Below are 14,327 nucleotides of genomic sequence, written 5' to 3'. Positions count from 1 at the left end.
AGTTCACTTCCGCAAGAAACCTGAGTCATCACCATCAGCCACTCGTCAGTGACTCAATCCAGATATCGAAAGTTTTACATAACACAAGTGTATTGTGTTTGTATATTAAGTGTTTTGTTTTTCTCTGTAGCATTAAAAGTTACGAGTTTTGTGTGTGTGGGACCCTCTGGCACGATTATCCACTTAACATCAACGAGATTCTTCTCCCACATAAATGACATACATTTAAACCTTCTTTATCTTTATTACTTGAAAGATGACAATTATCTTATATCATAAACAACAACAATAACCGAAGCTTGAACTTCACGTGTTATGCACACTAACAGCTGGCAAAAAAAAGACGATAACGAACTATTTAAAGAAAGCGTGGTGATCTAGTTTTGCCAAATCCTTCATTTTCAAGACCTTGTTTACCACGCTAGTTTATTTTTCTTCTGAAGACATCTTCAACAGGTGCAGGTATGTTTTTACTAGTTCGGCCGAGGTGTACGCACAAGGTAAGACGCAGTTTTATCACTATCAAGTTCGTGAGTCCAAATTCCGTCTCGAAAATGCATGTTTGTCAATTATCATTGTGATATCCTATTTGATGTGCCAAGCCTACATTATACATTACAGGCTGCGGCGCAGGATACCGAAACCCATTAAGTTACGAACGCATTGACCACTGTGTTGTGTAGATCGAGGGGAATGGGAGAGTGAGAGTGCAGTTACTTCTTGCCTCAACATGTAAACATTCACCGCATGAGTATTTTCCAAGTTTTTCCCGAACTGTGAGGTGAATGTCAGTCCTCGAACTAATTTCGTTATAATACCATCTCGCTATCAACAATTCCACTGACGATAGAAAACGCGCAGGTGAAACTGCCTGGTTAACTAGTCGATAAATTAGTTTTTTGACACAAATCGCAAAGTGAACGAAATTCTTAAATATATAGCAAAATAAATAAGAGAATTATATGAAGCGTTGGGCCGAATAACGGTCTATGTTACAATTTTTCAAAATCAACTTTTTAATTGAATAATGCTCTATATAGTCTTACACAGCTGTCACAAAAATTGTTTTTAATATCTGTACCAGAGGCGCTTCTACACGAGTTACAACCATGACTTTCTTGGTTGGAACAACGATCTACGATGTAACATTTTTGTTCCTCCTGCACAGTTAGCAGATTGTAACATAGACAGTTATTCGGCCCAACGCTTCATATGAGGCGTTTAGTTGCAAAATCAGATACATCACTAAAACATAATTTTTCAGTATGAAGGAGAAACGTTTGCAAGGAACCAAGGATTTGCAACCAATACTATTCTTTCATCATATAAATCCATGTGATGTATCTGGCTTTGGAGCATAATAGTGCTATAGCAGTTGTAGAATCATATGAAGATATGAAATATAACATTAATTCATTTTCGAAAAAAAAAGTGATGTATCTTATTTTTCAACTACACACCTCATATATATAAGTTGCCATACAACTAAAGTCCGAACTGTTTGTTATGGGGGCACATACCCACCCTGTCCTCCCCTTGAACACGCCCTTGCCTGTTATTGTTGCAGTCCGTTAACTACTTCTCAGTCTCCCTCGTCTTTTATGTGAAGCAGTTAAGATTAGCGATGGTGTTTCTCATTTCCATTTTCCCCCATGAAAATGTAATTTATAATTCTTCCTTTGTAAGATTTTCTGTACCAATTACTCATCCACAGACATTCCCAAATACCTATAAAATAAATCTTATTTCTGCAGTGATGGTCGGACGGCTGTTCTTTGTGGGAACCGCGTGGTTGCTGGTTCTGTCTTTGGTTCGGAGAGGGTCAGCAGAAACCCTCATCTGGCAGGATGAGTTCGACACGTTGGATCTCAATCAATGGAGTCATCTCGTTACCGCTTGGGGAGGAGGCAACAAAGAATTTCAGTATTATCGTAATGACAGGAAAAATAGGTGAGAAATATCTTGGAGTCATATAAAAAACAAGATATAGAAATCTGAGTAGCATAAGGAATTGTGACTTTTTAGAAGACATTAAGCCTAAGTATGCAAATCGCTTAAGAAAGAAAGATCGAATATGAGAGAAACTGGAAATGACTATGAGAAATGAATATCACCTCGTCTTACGTTCGACATTAAAATACTCAGATGGAAAAGTCGGTAGGATCACATACGTGTAGGTCCATCTATGTTACTCCTGTGGAAAGGAGAATCACAGTATGTGAAGAAGAAAGTTATACCAAATTTTCGTCCTAATTGACCAAACACAAAATGGCAGAATTAAAAAGTTCTGAAACATTAATCATTTTAGGTTAAAAATTGACTTCATTATGTCCTTGGGTCTTTCAATCATGCTTTTCCTGTCTATGATAAACATAAACGTGAGGAGAAAGCTTCTTTAGTTCTGGAGTACAACAAACACCCTGGAATACTACAAAATAATTTTGGTTCAAGAGACATTTTCCAACTGCGTCTTTTGACAATTACCTTTCTCATCACTAGGGGGCGGATGTTGATGAAAAGTCATTTTCTTATTTTTCACATTAGGACGATGTCTATTATTATAGAATATTAATATCAACTTAAAAAAAGTAATTTCTTGTATTCCATTTTTGACGATTTTTAACTAATAGGTCACTTTTATATTTTTTTTCGGCATTTTTTTGGACATTTTTAATACGTTGAAGAAATTTTAGATAATTTGAGCTGCATTTTACTTTCTTCTTTACTGATAGGTCTGCTAAATCATTTTCTAACCAAATAGGTCAGTAGTAATTACCTACTGAATAAGTGAATAACAGTGAAGTATGAGTTTTATAGTTTGGAACAGACTCTAAAGTCCATCCCTCATTCCACTGAAGGCTTTACTTCACACAACGGAAGTAATATAAAATGTTTGACAGCAGCTTAGTTTAAGTGAGGACTTTGACCGCTACTGTTCTTTTGTCGGTACGAGGATATCTTTAGAATTTATGTTTGGAAGGGGGCAAAATTTCATCATGTCCTGGACAGGACGTTGTGTCCTCAATATGGTTCGGAAGGGATGTCTACTGTAGTAGACAGTATTTTTAACTCAAAGATTGCAAGAATGCACGCTGCGCCCACAATTTGTTTTGTCATTCACACTTCCTCATCTGCAAGATCTGGTATCAAAAGTGAAACGAGGATGGAGGAGGAGACGGAGAATGAAGGCACTGATATGGACCACCCCTGATTGAAACACATTGTAAATCCTCATTGAAATCTATAGTTTTCCCTTAAACCTTCATTTTGTTGCATATTCTTTTCCTTTATCTCAGCCAAATTCCAGGAAGTTGTCTCCTCTCTCCGAGATTTTCAGGGCAGTCATTGAAACAAGGTGACTAATTTTTAAGAAGTTGTGATGCGAGTACGGTGAATAATATTTAAATGTCATTTTCTTTTAATTTTATGTCATTTTTTCCTTAGTTTAAGGGCATTTTAATGATCATTTTAAATAGAGTTTTATGTCATCAATATCCGCCTCTTACTCATCACCAACTTATATTCTTGTTTGTGTTCTTTTTCTATATGTTGTTACAATGTCATCGTTAAGGTTAATTTTAATTTCAGTTACGTTCGGGATGGAATTTTGTATCTGAGACCCACCTGGACATCCGCAGACTATGGAGATGACTTCCTATACAGCGGAAGTCTATCATATCCGGACTGCAACTTTGAGCCTTGCACTTCGTAAGTTGATATATTTTCTATATGAGTACGTATGAAACATGTGGAACAGAAGAGTAAGAAACTGAGGACTCGATTCTGTACATTCAATAGGCTATATGATGGTAGTTTTATGTCAATGACAGACTAAAGTTACAAGAATCAAGAGTTTTACCGATGCATGTCATTGTGCAGGAGTGCCGGCGCAGACATTGTTCAACCCATCCAGTCTGCGAGGATCTCCAGCTCCTTTTCCTTCAAGTATGGGCGCGTGGAAGTGAGGGCTCAAATGCCTAGAGGAGACTGGATCTGGCCAGGTAAAGAGCGAATTTAAATTGTAAAGCGTAAAGAAGCTTAATGTTTACTTTTAATATGCTTATCGCGTGGTGATAAAATTGGTTCATTTATTCACTAGTTCCCCTTCTTTCCGCGTGTTTCTAGTCCTTCTATTCTTCCTTTCATTTATACTCATCTCCTTATCCTCTTCCTTGTTGTCGGCCTCGTAGCGTAGTCGGTATAGCGCTGCCATTCTGCGAGTTGAATCCCGACCCAGGTCGATGGCATTTAAGTGTGCATGAAATGAATACATAGAAATGTTTATCTATGTCTTGTGAATGTAACATAAAAACGAAGGTTAGAAATTGAGATCTTCTACTAAAAACCTGGATTTGAAAATATTTCTAAAAGGAATGAAAAAAATAAAAGCCAAAAACATTTGGGAATTCAAAATTTGGATTTTTTTATTCCTTTACATAGTAAATATGCTCTCAAAATTTGTTTGAAAAAAATGTTAGGAAAAAAGTTGTAATTTTTAGTGGAATATCTCCTTAAATCCGAATCTTTAGCATGCAAAAGTGACGTGACAGCTGCTGTAATTAGTAGAAGGTGATCAGCTAAATACTTTCTTTTTCTCATAAAAGGCATTGATACGTGGAATGGGGTTTATTAGGCTCCCATCTATTCTCTCTTCTTCATTGTCATTTCACTGTATATCAATTGAATTTGTAGTTTAAAATCGTCGTTCAGTTAAACTACAATTTCGAAAAAAAAAAAAAAAAAAAAAAAGTGCAATGCAAGATTGCCAAAACAGACTGAATGTTATGTTAGTGATAGAGTTTCCAAATTAGTTATAAGAAGTGTACTATGAATGTTGTGCAATGTTGACAGCGATATGGCTACTTCCCAAGTATTGGGAATACGGCGACTGGCCTAGATCTGGTGAGATCGATATGATCGAAGTGCGAGCCAATGACAATTATTATGATACCAGCGGCGTGAACCAGGGCTGCGACAGGATGATATCCACCTTGCATTGGGGACCCGACGCCAGTCACAACGGCTTTTGGAAAAGTCGTTGGGAAAAGTGAGTATCCACTGCATGATCCTTATTAAAAAGGATAAGCTCTAAAAATATTCCGATACGTATAACCTGGCACTGAGTTTTATAAAGGGTTCCTTGGTACTTATGGTAGTACGACGGTGCTAGCTGACCATAATGACTAAAAAGAGATAAATGTTTGTAGGCCTACATCCTAAATACTTTTCTTGAACTTCTAATCGTAGTAAATATTTGTAAAAGAAGAAAAGAAAATTCTTTGCAGATGTGGAAATGGGAATAGGCGTTTATTTTTTCCTATTAGAAAGAAATGTTATTGTCTACAAACAAAGTTGTAAGTTCCCGACGAGAAAACGTAAGGCTGATCAGTGGAACTAATCCATTATTCACAACAGTATAGGTGAGGATTATAATTGTATAAAAAGTGCAAGACTTGGATAGAGCATGTGGATGGCATGGAGGAATTATTGTCTGGAGCTATTATGAATTAACGATGCAATAATCTTTATACGGTTTAGTCCATTAATTTACTGGGTTATAATCATAACTAATTACTGAAAACCAAGAAAAAGGTTCGTTTCCCGTTTAAATTTCAATAAAGAACAAAATACTGTATTTTGATTATCTTGTATCTTCTTTTTCAAAAGAATTAAGTACATTTCGGTACTGTAAAAATGTCCTTGACGTATTACATAATGGGTTAATACTGTACTACTGTCAATGAACAATGTAATTCAATGAGAAAATAATAATAGATAGCCTACTGTGTATAAGTAAAAATTAGAATACCCGCCTAATACGCAGTTCCTGTAAATAGGCGGTTTACGCGTTCCTTGAAGAGTGTCTTGGCTGGGTTTTACCTCAATAATAATAATAATAATAATAATAATAATAATAATAATAATAATAATAATAAATTCCACAATTTAGGACATCTGGCCGACATCTACGGCTGATCACTAGGATCCAGAATACAAAGCAGAGGTTAATTTAAAAATAAAATACAGTATGATTTGCGGAGAGAATACGGAACAATGATAAATTTAAAAATAAAGTACGATTTGATTTCGGAGAAACATGAGATGAAAATACAATGAAGAGTAATGAAATGAAGTAAAAAAAAAAATATTACGTAATGTTATACAAGTGATTGTGTAAAATGGATAATTTTTAGTAGGTTATTTTACGACGTTTTATCAACATCTCAGGTTATTTAGCGTCTGAATGAGATGAAAGTGATAATACTGGTGAAATGAGTCCGGGGTCCAGCACCGAAAGTTACCCAGCATTTGCTCATATTGGGTTGAGGGAAAACCCGGGAAAAATTCTCAACCAAGTAACTTGTCCCGACCGGGAATCGAACCTGGGCCACCTGGTTTCGTGGCCAGACGCGCTAACTGTTACTCCACAGGTGTAGACTCAAATGCATATGAATCTCTCAATACCATTAGACAAATTTTGTTAATGTCCTCGTTAGAAAATTATTTAAGAGAAAGGAGAATAGTTTTGGTGAACTTAAATGAAGTTCTCCTAGTTCCAAAAAGAAGTCCTTTCACTTCCCATGTATTAATATTCATTTTGTATCTCTCAGTGAAGTGAGGAATACATGGATTGTAAATAGACTTCCTTTCATCGTTAACGTTATTGACTTGTTGATCATCCTCAAAACGGACAGTGGGGCCAAGAATGAGGCTTCTTTGATTCCGGCGATCGATAGCTATAATGTCTGCTCTTCTCGTTGACCCATTCTCAGCCAAGCAATGCACTTCTTCGTAAAACTCCCACTTTGCCTTCCGAAGAGTGGTTGCGATGGAGCGATCACTTTATGGTGGCGATTGTTTCTCAGTTGTTCTCCTATAGGACAATAACCCAAAATATGCCCAAGGGTTTCTACTTTGCTGCATCCTGGATGACGATAGTTTTGATATTTGGAGGTAATAATAATAATAATAATAATAATAATAATAATAATAATAATAAAACTATTTTATTTACGACTACACTCCTGGAATGACCTACAGCAGGTTACCTTCTCTTTCGGCTTTTCTCCCTTCAAATTAACTAAGATTTATTTCCTGAGTGAGAGACACTCACAGTTTACATGGATATCTATCACCCCAGAGATCACTTAAACACACGAGATTTATAATATAAATTTATATTATCCAAAATACACTTTTTCCGTTGTTTTGTTTACAAAGAATCCGTACTTAGCAACCATTCAGATTTTTCTCTACTTATAAATTAAAAACTTCTTACATAAACACTCGTACATTGAGAACAACGGACTTCACTTTGACTGCGTTAGCCTAGTCTATAGGAGAATTTTATACTGTAACCAATGTAATTTCAGGAGTATTGCTGACACTGGCCGCGATTTTGCTGACGACTTCCATTTGTTCGGAATGGTGTGGACTGACAATCACATAACATTTACTCTGGATAACGAAGAAATTGGCACAATTTGGGCACCTCAGGGAGGATTCTGGTATTACGGAGGATTTGACCAGGATCCAGGCGGTGAAAATATCTGGCAAAATGGGAACTGGATGGCTCCTTTTGACAGAGAGGTAAGATAACAGAAATTAAATATGAGTCAGACTTGTTAAAAAATGTGCTTAAGTGACAACATCATAAAAATGGAATATTCAAGTAGCTACAAAGCTTCCAAGAAGTTGTCATAAAGCAACTAACGTGCGTATGCTAAATAATCTTTGTTATTATAATTATAACCACAATTAAAGTACTTAGTGTAAAGAATTAATTTATTACACCTGTTTCAACTCCAAATAAAACTGATATCTCTATCTCACATTCCTTTATAGAATTATGTACGGGGTGAACCGTAAATAATGTCAAATTTCAGGGTGTTATTCATTGAGATATTTCACACAGCAAATTTTAATATTATTTTCTCCTTTTTCCTCCCATTTCGAAATCAAAATTGTTCTATATGAAACATTTCATAGCGTGTTTTGGAATAGCCATTGTTTTAATTTCCAATCCCCTCAGTCAATTTAAGAGAACAGTGTATTATGATAATAAATTATTGAAAAAATAGTTTTGTTCTTTAAATGTATAGAAATTTATCTGAACAGATGTAACTTTTCATTCTGCAAAAGAATTTTACAATGTTACATTTGTTCGGATCAAATTTCTGCATTTTAAAGCACAAAATTTAAACTCTTTCTATAATTTATCATACACCTTGATTACACAACTTTTAAAACTATATCACTTCGGAATATGTATTATATATCTTTCGCGTGTTAAATATTACAGTACCTGGTTTCAGTAACTAGTTTCAGCCTGTTATTGGTCATCTTCAGAACTGGTTGGTGCTGGTCTTGGCGCCGTTTGTTTGTCTTTCCTGTGGGGATGTGTTTGTGTAGTATAATGTGGATTCAAAGAGTGTGTGTGTGGGTTCTGAAATTGAATTGTGCGTTGAGAATTTCATTTGGATGTGTTTTTGTGTGTCACGCTTATCACCTTCATCTCACTTAGATGCTAGATAACTAACAACGTAATGATGTAGCGATTATACAAGACTATGCTCCTAAAACGACAGTACTGAAGATAGTCTTTAAACAAAGAAAATCCAAAGCTTGAAACAATTAATTCATCATGGCCAAAACAAAATAATTTGAAAATTACATTTGCAATAAAGGTTATTACTTTATAAAATTAATTTAGATAATGCTGAATAGAAATAGTTGATTTATACTGCAATACGTTGTGTTATGTTTACAAAAAAAAAATATTTGCAAAATTACTGGTGCTTTCTAACCACAAATGCAAATATTTTTATTTGTTTATTTTCCACGAAAAGTTTTACGATTATCTGTTATATTAAAATCTAATCGCAAGTGAAGGCACTTCACTATAATTATGACAAATTACAGTCTAGAAGTTCTAAAGCGCTCATTTTACTATAGATTTGTGATTTTCACTCTAATTAAATTTTTGGATTAAATTTTTTATGCTTTATTCTATAATCGTTATGCGGATTGTGAACATACCTGATAGTACTAATGATGTGTTTTTTTTTCAGTTCAACTTCATCCTGAACGTTGCTGTTGGTGGTGTCTTCTTTCCCGATGACTGGGGTAACAGGCCGTGGAATTGGAATGATGGACACCCTATGAGAGACTTCTGGGAACGACGTAGCGAATGGCTCCCGACATGGCATGAAGAAGCCGCCGCCATGAAAATTGATTACATCCGAGTCTACTCGCTCGATTAAAAGTGACTTTATTAAGTACTCTAAATAATTTCACTATCAATATTGTTAAAATTGCAACTAGAAGCTCATTTAGGTCTACACAACAAACAAATTAGAAACCTTTCATAACACGTCTTGTTCTGAACGTGAATGCAATGATTTTTCTTTCGCAAGTTAATTCCCTGACAACATGCTACTGTTTTCTGGCAAACTTTACAGATTTCTTGAAAATATACACATTTATTCAAGTGACTCCATACAGTGATGTACAACATATATCAATAGGCCTATGTCTGTTTATATTAACTTATACATATAAATTGTATTAGGCTACATACTTTTCTGTGTAAAAATGTGCTGTAAGCAACCTGCAAAATGCTTTATACCTATTAACTTTTATATGTAATAAAATATTACTTACTTACAAATGACTTTTAGAGAACCCAGAGGTTCATTGCCGCCCTCACATAAGCTTACCATCGGTCCCTATCCTGTGCAAGATTAATCCAGTATCTACCATCATATCTCACCTCCCTCAAATCAATTTTTATATTATCCTTCTATCTACGTCTCGGCCTCCTCAAAAATATTTTTTCTTCAGGTCTACTAACTAACACTCTATATGCATTTCTGGTTTCACCCATACGTGCTACATGCCCTGTCCATCTCAAACGTCTGGATTCAGTGCCCCTAATTATGTCAGGTGAAGAATACAATCCTTGCTATTTTGTGTTGTGTAACTTTCTCCATTCTCCTGTAACTTCATCCCTCTTAGTCCCAAATATTTACCTAAGCATCCTCAAAAATATTTTTTCTTCAGGTCTACTAACTAACACTCTGTATGCATTACTGGTTTCACCCATACGTGCTACATGCCCTGTTCATCTCAAACGTCTGGATTCAGTGCCCCTAATTATGTCAGGTGAAGAATACAATCCTTGCTATTTTGTGTTGTGTAACTTTCTCCATTCTCCTGTAACTTCATCCCTCTTAGTCCCAAATATTTACCTAAGCATCTTATTCTCAAATACCCTTAGTCTCTGTTCCTCTCTCAAAGTGAGAGTCCAGATTTCACGAATATACAGAAGAACTAGTAATATAATTATTTTATAAATTTTAATTTTAAGTTTTTACAAAGCAAACTATATAACAATCTCAACAGAATAATAGCATGCATTTATATTTGTTACTGTTGATCCAGTGTATTTGAATTTTTCCACTTCTTCAAAGAATGAAAGTCCAATTTTTATATTTTCATTTCATACTATGTTCTGATCACGAGACATAACCATATACTTTTTATTTTCGGGATTTACTTCCAAACCTATCTCCTTACTTTCTTCAGATAAAATTGCCGTGTTCTTTTCTAATAAATAATCAAGGGTGGCTTTAGGGGTGGAGTCCTCATGCCATAGCACTGCCTAAATAAAATATAATTATATCTTATTTTCAACTGTACATTCAGAACGCTATAATAACACAAATTTTATTTTAAAAAGTATGGTTTTTCCATGGAGTGATTCCGGCAGAGCATCGATTTGAACTAATGCGCCGTGTCAGAGATAATAATGCCTTTCGTCCACTCATGCGCTGCTGTATAGTTGAACATATTATGTAATACCTTTGTTCGTGGTACAGTAAGAAACCGTTGCCACTGACCAGACGCATACGCATGTCCATTTTCGCGTTCGTAGTAGCAAAGATGATAGTTGCTTACTTAGTTTGTTGCTCGTACAATGTTTTCAAACGATTTGGAACAGATTCACTGTCATCTATATACTACCATAACCTTCTCCAAGACCAAAGAATAATATAAAGGAGGCTGTGACAAAAGAAATAAAAGTTGGTTATCTTGCCTTCCATTTCCATTTTAATTTAGATTAGCACACTTTACACCATAGACAAATAAAGTAGATTGAAAAATAAGTAAGGATAATAAAATTATATAATGATGAAATTACTGAATACTAAATATTTTATGCTAGAATAAAATAACTATTTACAAGAAACCATGTCTGAACGAGTCTCAATATTGTCGACGAAGAAGGAGAGCGCCTTTGTCCACTGTGCAGAGAATAGGACTCATATAGGCATATTTTATTACAGTGTGTCGAATTGGAACATGTACGGAGAAAATATCTACCACCCTCGATGCTAAGTCAGAATAGGTGTTCGCTTGCATGTCTTAACCTCATGGGGAATAGAGAATACAAACAAAAGACTGGATTGTTCCTCTTGAAGGCGAGACAGATTACAACTTCAGCTGTTGAAGTTTGTGATGCGAACTGACGAAGAGGTAATGGTATCTAGGCCTACCCAATTATACACTTTTATATCTGTTTTAGGTTAGGATATATTGTATGATGTGTTTCGTTGTGCCATTTTCATTTTAATATGTGTGTTCTTTTAGAGAGTGGTTGGATATAATCATAGGTGAGGGGAATGAAACCTACAAAATAGGACTTGTTTTAGATACAAAGCACGTGCGGCCAGAAGATCCGTGCATTGGATTTTAGAGAAAATTATGATAATATAACATCTGTATGTATAATATTACTCAATAAATCCATCCATCCATCCATCCATCCATCCATCCATCCATCCATCCATCCATCCATCCATCCATCCATCCATCTATCTATCTACTGGCCAAGTGCCTAGTAAGTCTGCGTTTGAATTCAATTTTTTTTTCGACAGTCCCTGATGTTAGCAGGTAGCGAATTCCAGAGTCTTGGCAGGGCTATTGTGAAAGAGGATGAGTATGAGGAGGTGCAATGAGATGGTACTGTTAGTACTGAATTCCAACTGGCATCACTCTACAAGTCGTAAGTGTGGAGTAATTGCTTGATTAGTGGAGTTGTGTGTTTGCTCCTCGTCAATGCAATGAAATCGCATAATTTCGCGCTTGTGTGAAACTCGGTTAAAATGACACGAGAACGTACGAAAGGCCTCAGCAGGCTTTTGCAAATGAAGTGATGTCAAGAGCACAAGATTTTCGATGGCATAAAATGTTTGTGGAGAGCAAAAGCAACGTTAAAGATGAAGAGTAAAAACTGACAACATTGCCATGATAAATGAAGTTGTACGAACTAATAGGCGATTAACTGCCAGAATGATAGCACAAGAATTGAACATGAATCGGAAAACTGTTCGTCTCATTCTAACTGAAGGCCTGGGCATGAGACAAATTTGTGCAAAAATCGTTCAAAAAAATTTCACCGGGCAACAGCGAGATAAACGGACAAATGAAGCTGCTCATCTGTCTCAACACTGCCGCAGCCTCCATATTCAACCGGCCTTGCTCCATGGGACTTCTTATTTCTTATTGTGAAAGGAGGTCATTTTCAAATAACAGAAGACGTCAAAAAGGCCGTAACCGAGGTATTAGACAGTGTCTCAAAAGATGTGTTTCACAGCTGCTTCCAGCAGTGGCACCAACGTTGGAATAAGTGTGTGAAATCTCAAGGGAACTACTTTAAAGGTGATTACTATCCTATGGGGTGCGTTATGGTGGTTTCAAGTTTACTATCCGTTCACCAGTCACTATCGCAGCATACGTAAACAGTGTACCTGCTGAATAATAATGTCGAAGATTAAAGGTTCTCAGGCGCATATTTTTGCAGCGGAATTTGGTGAGACACTGAAGATGTGAATTGTTATGCATTGTAATTGTACGGATCCTGAAGGAAAGGACAAAACTCAAACCCACGAATAATTCTATGACAATTCTTCAGCACATAACGAAAGGAACATAAAAATATATCTTTGTAATGCTATGTAGCTTATATTTACTTTTAGAGCTGTCCAGATTTGTTTTTGTTAACCTTGTTATTCCCGTAACCGATCGCAGAATCAAGTCAATGTCCTCGTACTAGCTCATGTCCTCGGCCTACGTACCATATTGCAGTCAACATTTGTGATCGGTTCCCAACATTACAAGCATAGTGATCACATTGTAGTTGGTTAAAAATGTAAGTGAAAGTGATTTTTTAATCAGTCTCATTATTTTATTGTCCGACCTCGTAATCCTATGGTCCCGGGTTCGATTTCCGACATACCTCGATTTATGTCTTATGTTGAGCAAGCCTGTGGTCCAGGTAACTCCGGGAGCTCCTGTTCCCTTGTGGCATCCCAACAAATCTAAATCATTTACTGATCTCATCGCAAGCGCAGCCTGGGTAACAACTCTGTCGGTAAATAGGCCTACATAACTGGCTTCATATGGGTGAATGATGAATAGTCAAGTACCCACTATTAGAAAAAATCAAGAACTAAACACTGATCTATTCAGTCTTCATTCCGGTGATCATATGAGCCAAAGACTCTATCATATGAACAGGTTTCACAATGTCATAGCTTAAGGGTGCAGATTTTGGATCAGCACTAGGCGCTGGTAAGAAAGTGCGGTCTCTATTGAAAAACCTGTGTCGTAGATATCCAGCACTTTAGAATAAACATACTCCACTTTTTTCACAAAGTCTGTTATGCATGTTCTTTGTTTTGGCACTAAATAATTTCCGCAAATTCAATAATATAAATTAGGATTGTTTAGACACTTGAATGTAGATATTTCAATACTTCAACTAAAACTTCAATATTAATAGTGGAATAAACATCGAATAACTATGGCAACATTTCAATAAAAACTTCAGCATCAATAGAGAAATAAAGATATAACAAATATGGAAACACTGAATCTGAGACAGCGATGATTAAAAAATAAAGTACAGATAGCGAGCATAAGCAGTTGTCCCAATCTGAAGACCTATATTGCAAAAATTCCATAAATTAATTCCCTACTGGCGATAAATCTTGAGAAGTAGATTCGATTCTATTGTAATAAAATTGTACGCGGTACAAAAACTAAGAACATTTCTGAAATCAGCATGAAAAGTGAGCTAATGACACTATCAGTTATCAATTATGAAAAATTATGGAGAGTGGTGTATAAGCTTACATCTACTTAAACCGTACAATTTATAAGCGAAGTCACTTTTTGGGATTACCTATGAAGAATGACTTTTATGTGCAAACCAGAAAAAAATATTTGGATGCGTATTAATTGATTTTATTTATGCATATCTT

The 14,327-nt window shown here is 35.8% G+C and overlaps 1 protein-coding gene across 3 annotated transcripts in view; it reads left to right on the top strand.

The window, feature by feature from the left end:
* The window catches only part of LOC138701152 (beta-1,3-glucan-binding protein-like), a 55,646-nt gene extending 45,976 nt beyond the window's left edge, over positions 1–9,670 (top strand). The window contains exons 1-7 of one of the 3 annotated variants that reach the window (XM_069827765.1): positions 66–462; positions 1,755–1,950; positions 3,589–3,708; positions 3,880–4,001; positions 4,852–5,047; positions 7,374–7,590; positions 9,072–9,670. In XM_069827765.1, coding sequence (XP_069683866.1) covers positions 1,757–1,950; positions 3,589–3,708; positions 3,880–4,001; positions 4,852–5,047; positions 7,374–7,590; positions 9,072–9,263 — 1,041 coding nt within the window. In that variant the 5' untranslated portion in view covers positions 66–462; positions 1,755–1,756 and the 3' untranslated portion in view covers positions 9,264–9,670. Of the gene's footprint in view, positions 1–65; positions 501–1,754; positions 1,951–3,588; positions 3,709–3,879; positions 4,002–4,851; positions 5,048–7,373; positions 7,591–9,071 lie in introns of those variants that run through there. The other 2 variants (XM_069827782.1, XM_069827773.1) reach the window with 2 other exon arrangements.
* The last annotated feature ends 4,657 nt before the right edge of the window (positions 9,671–14,327 follow it).

Source organism: Periplaneta americana, chromosome 1 (assembly GCF_040183065.1).
Source record: "Periplaneta americana isolate PAMFEO1 chromosome 1, P.americana_PAMFEO1_priV1, whole genome shotgun sequence".
Lineage (NCBI taxonomy): Eukaryota > Metazoa > Arthropoda > Insecta > Blattodea > Blattidae > Periplaneta > Periplaneta americana.
This window is presented reverse-complemented; position numbering and strand designations above follow the sequence as displayed.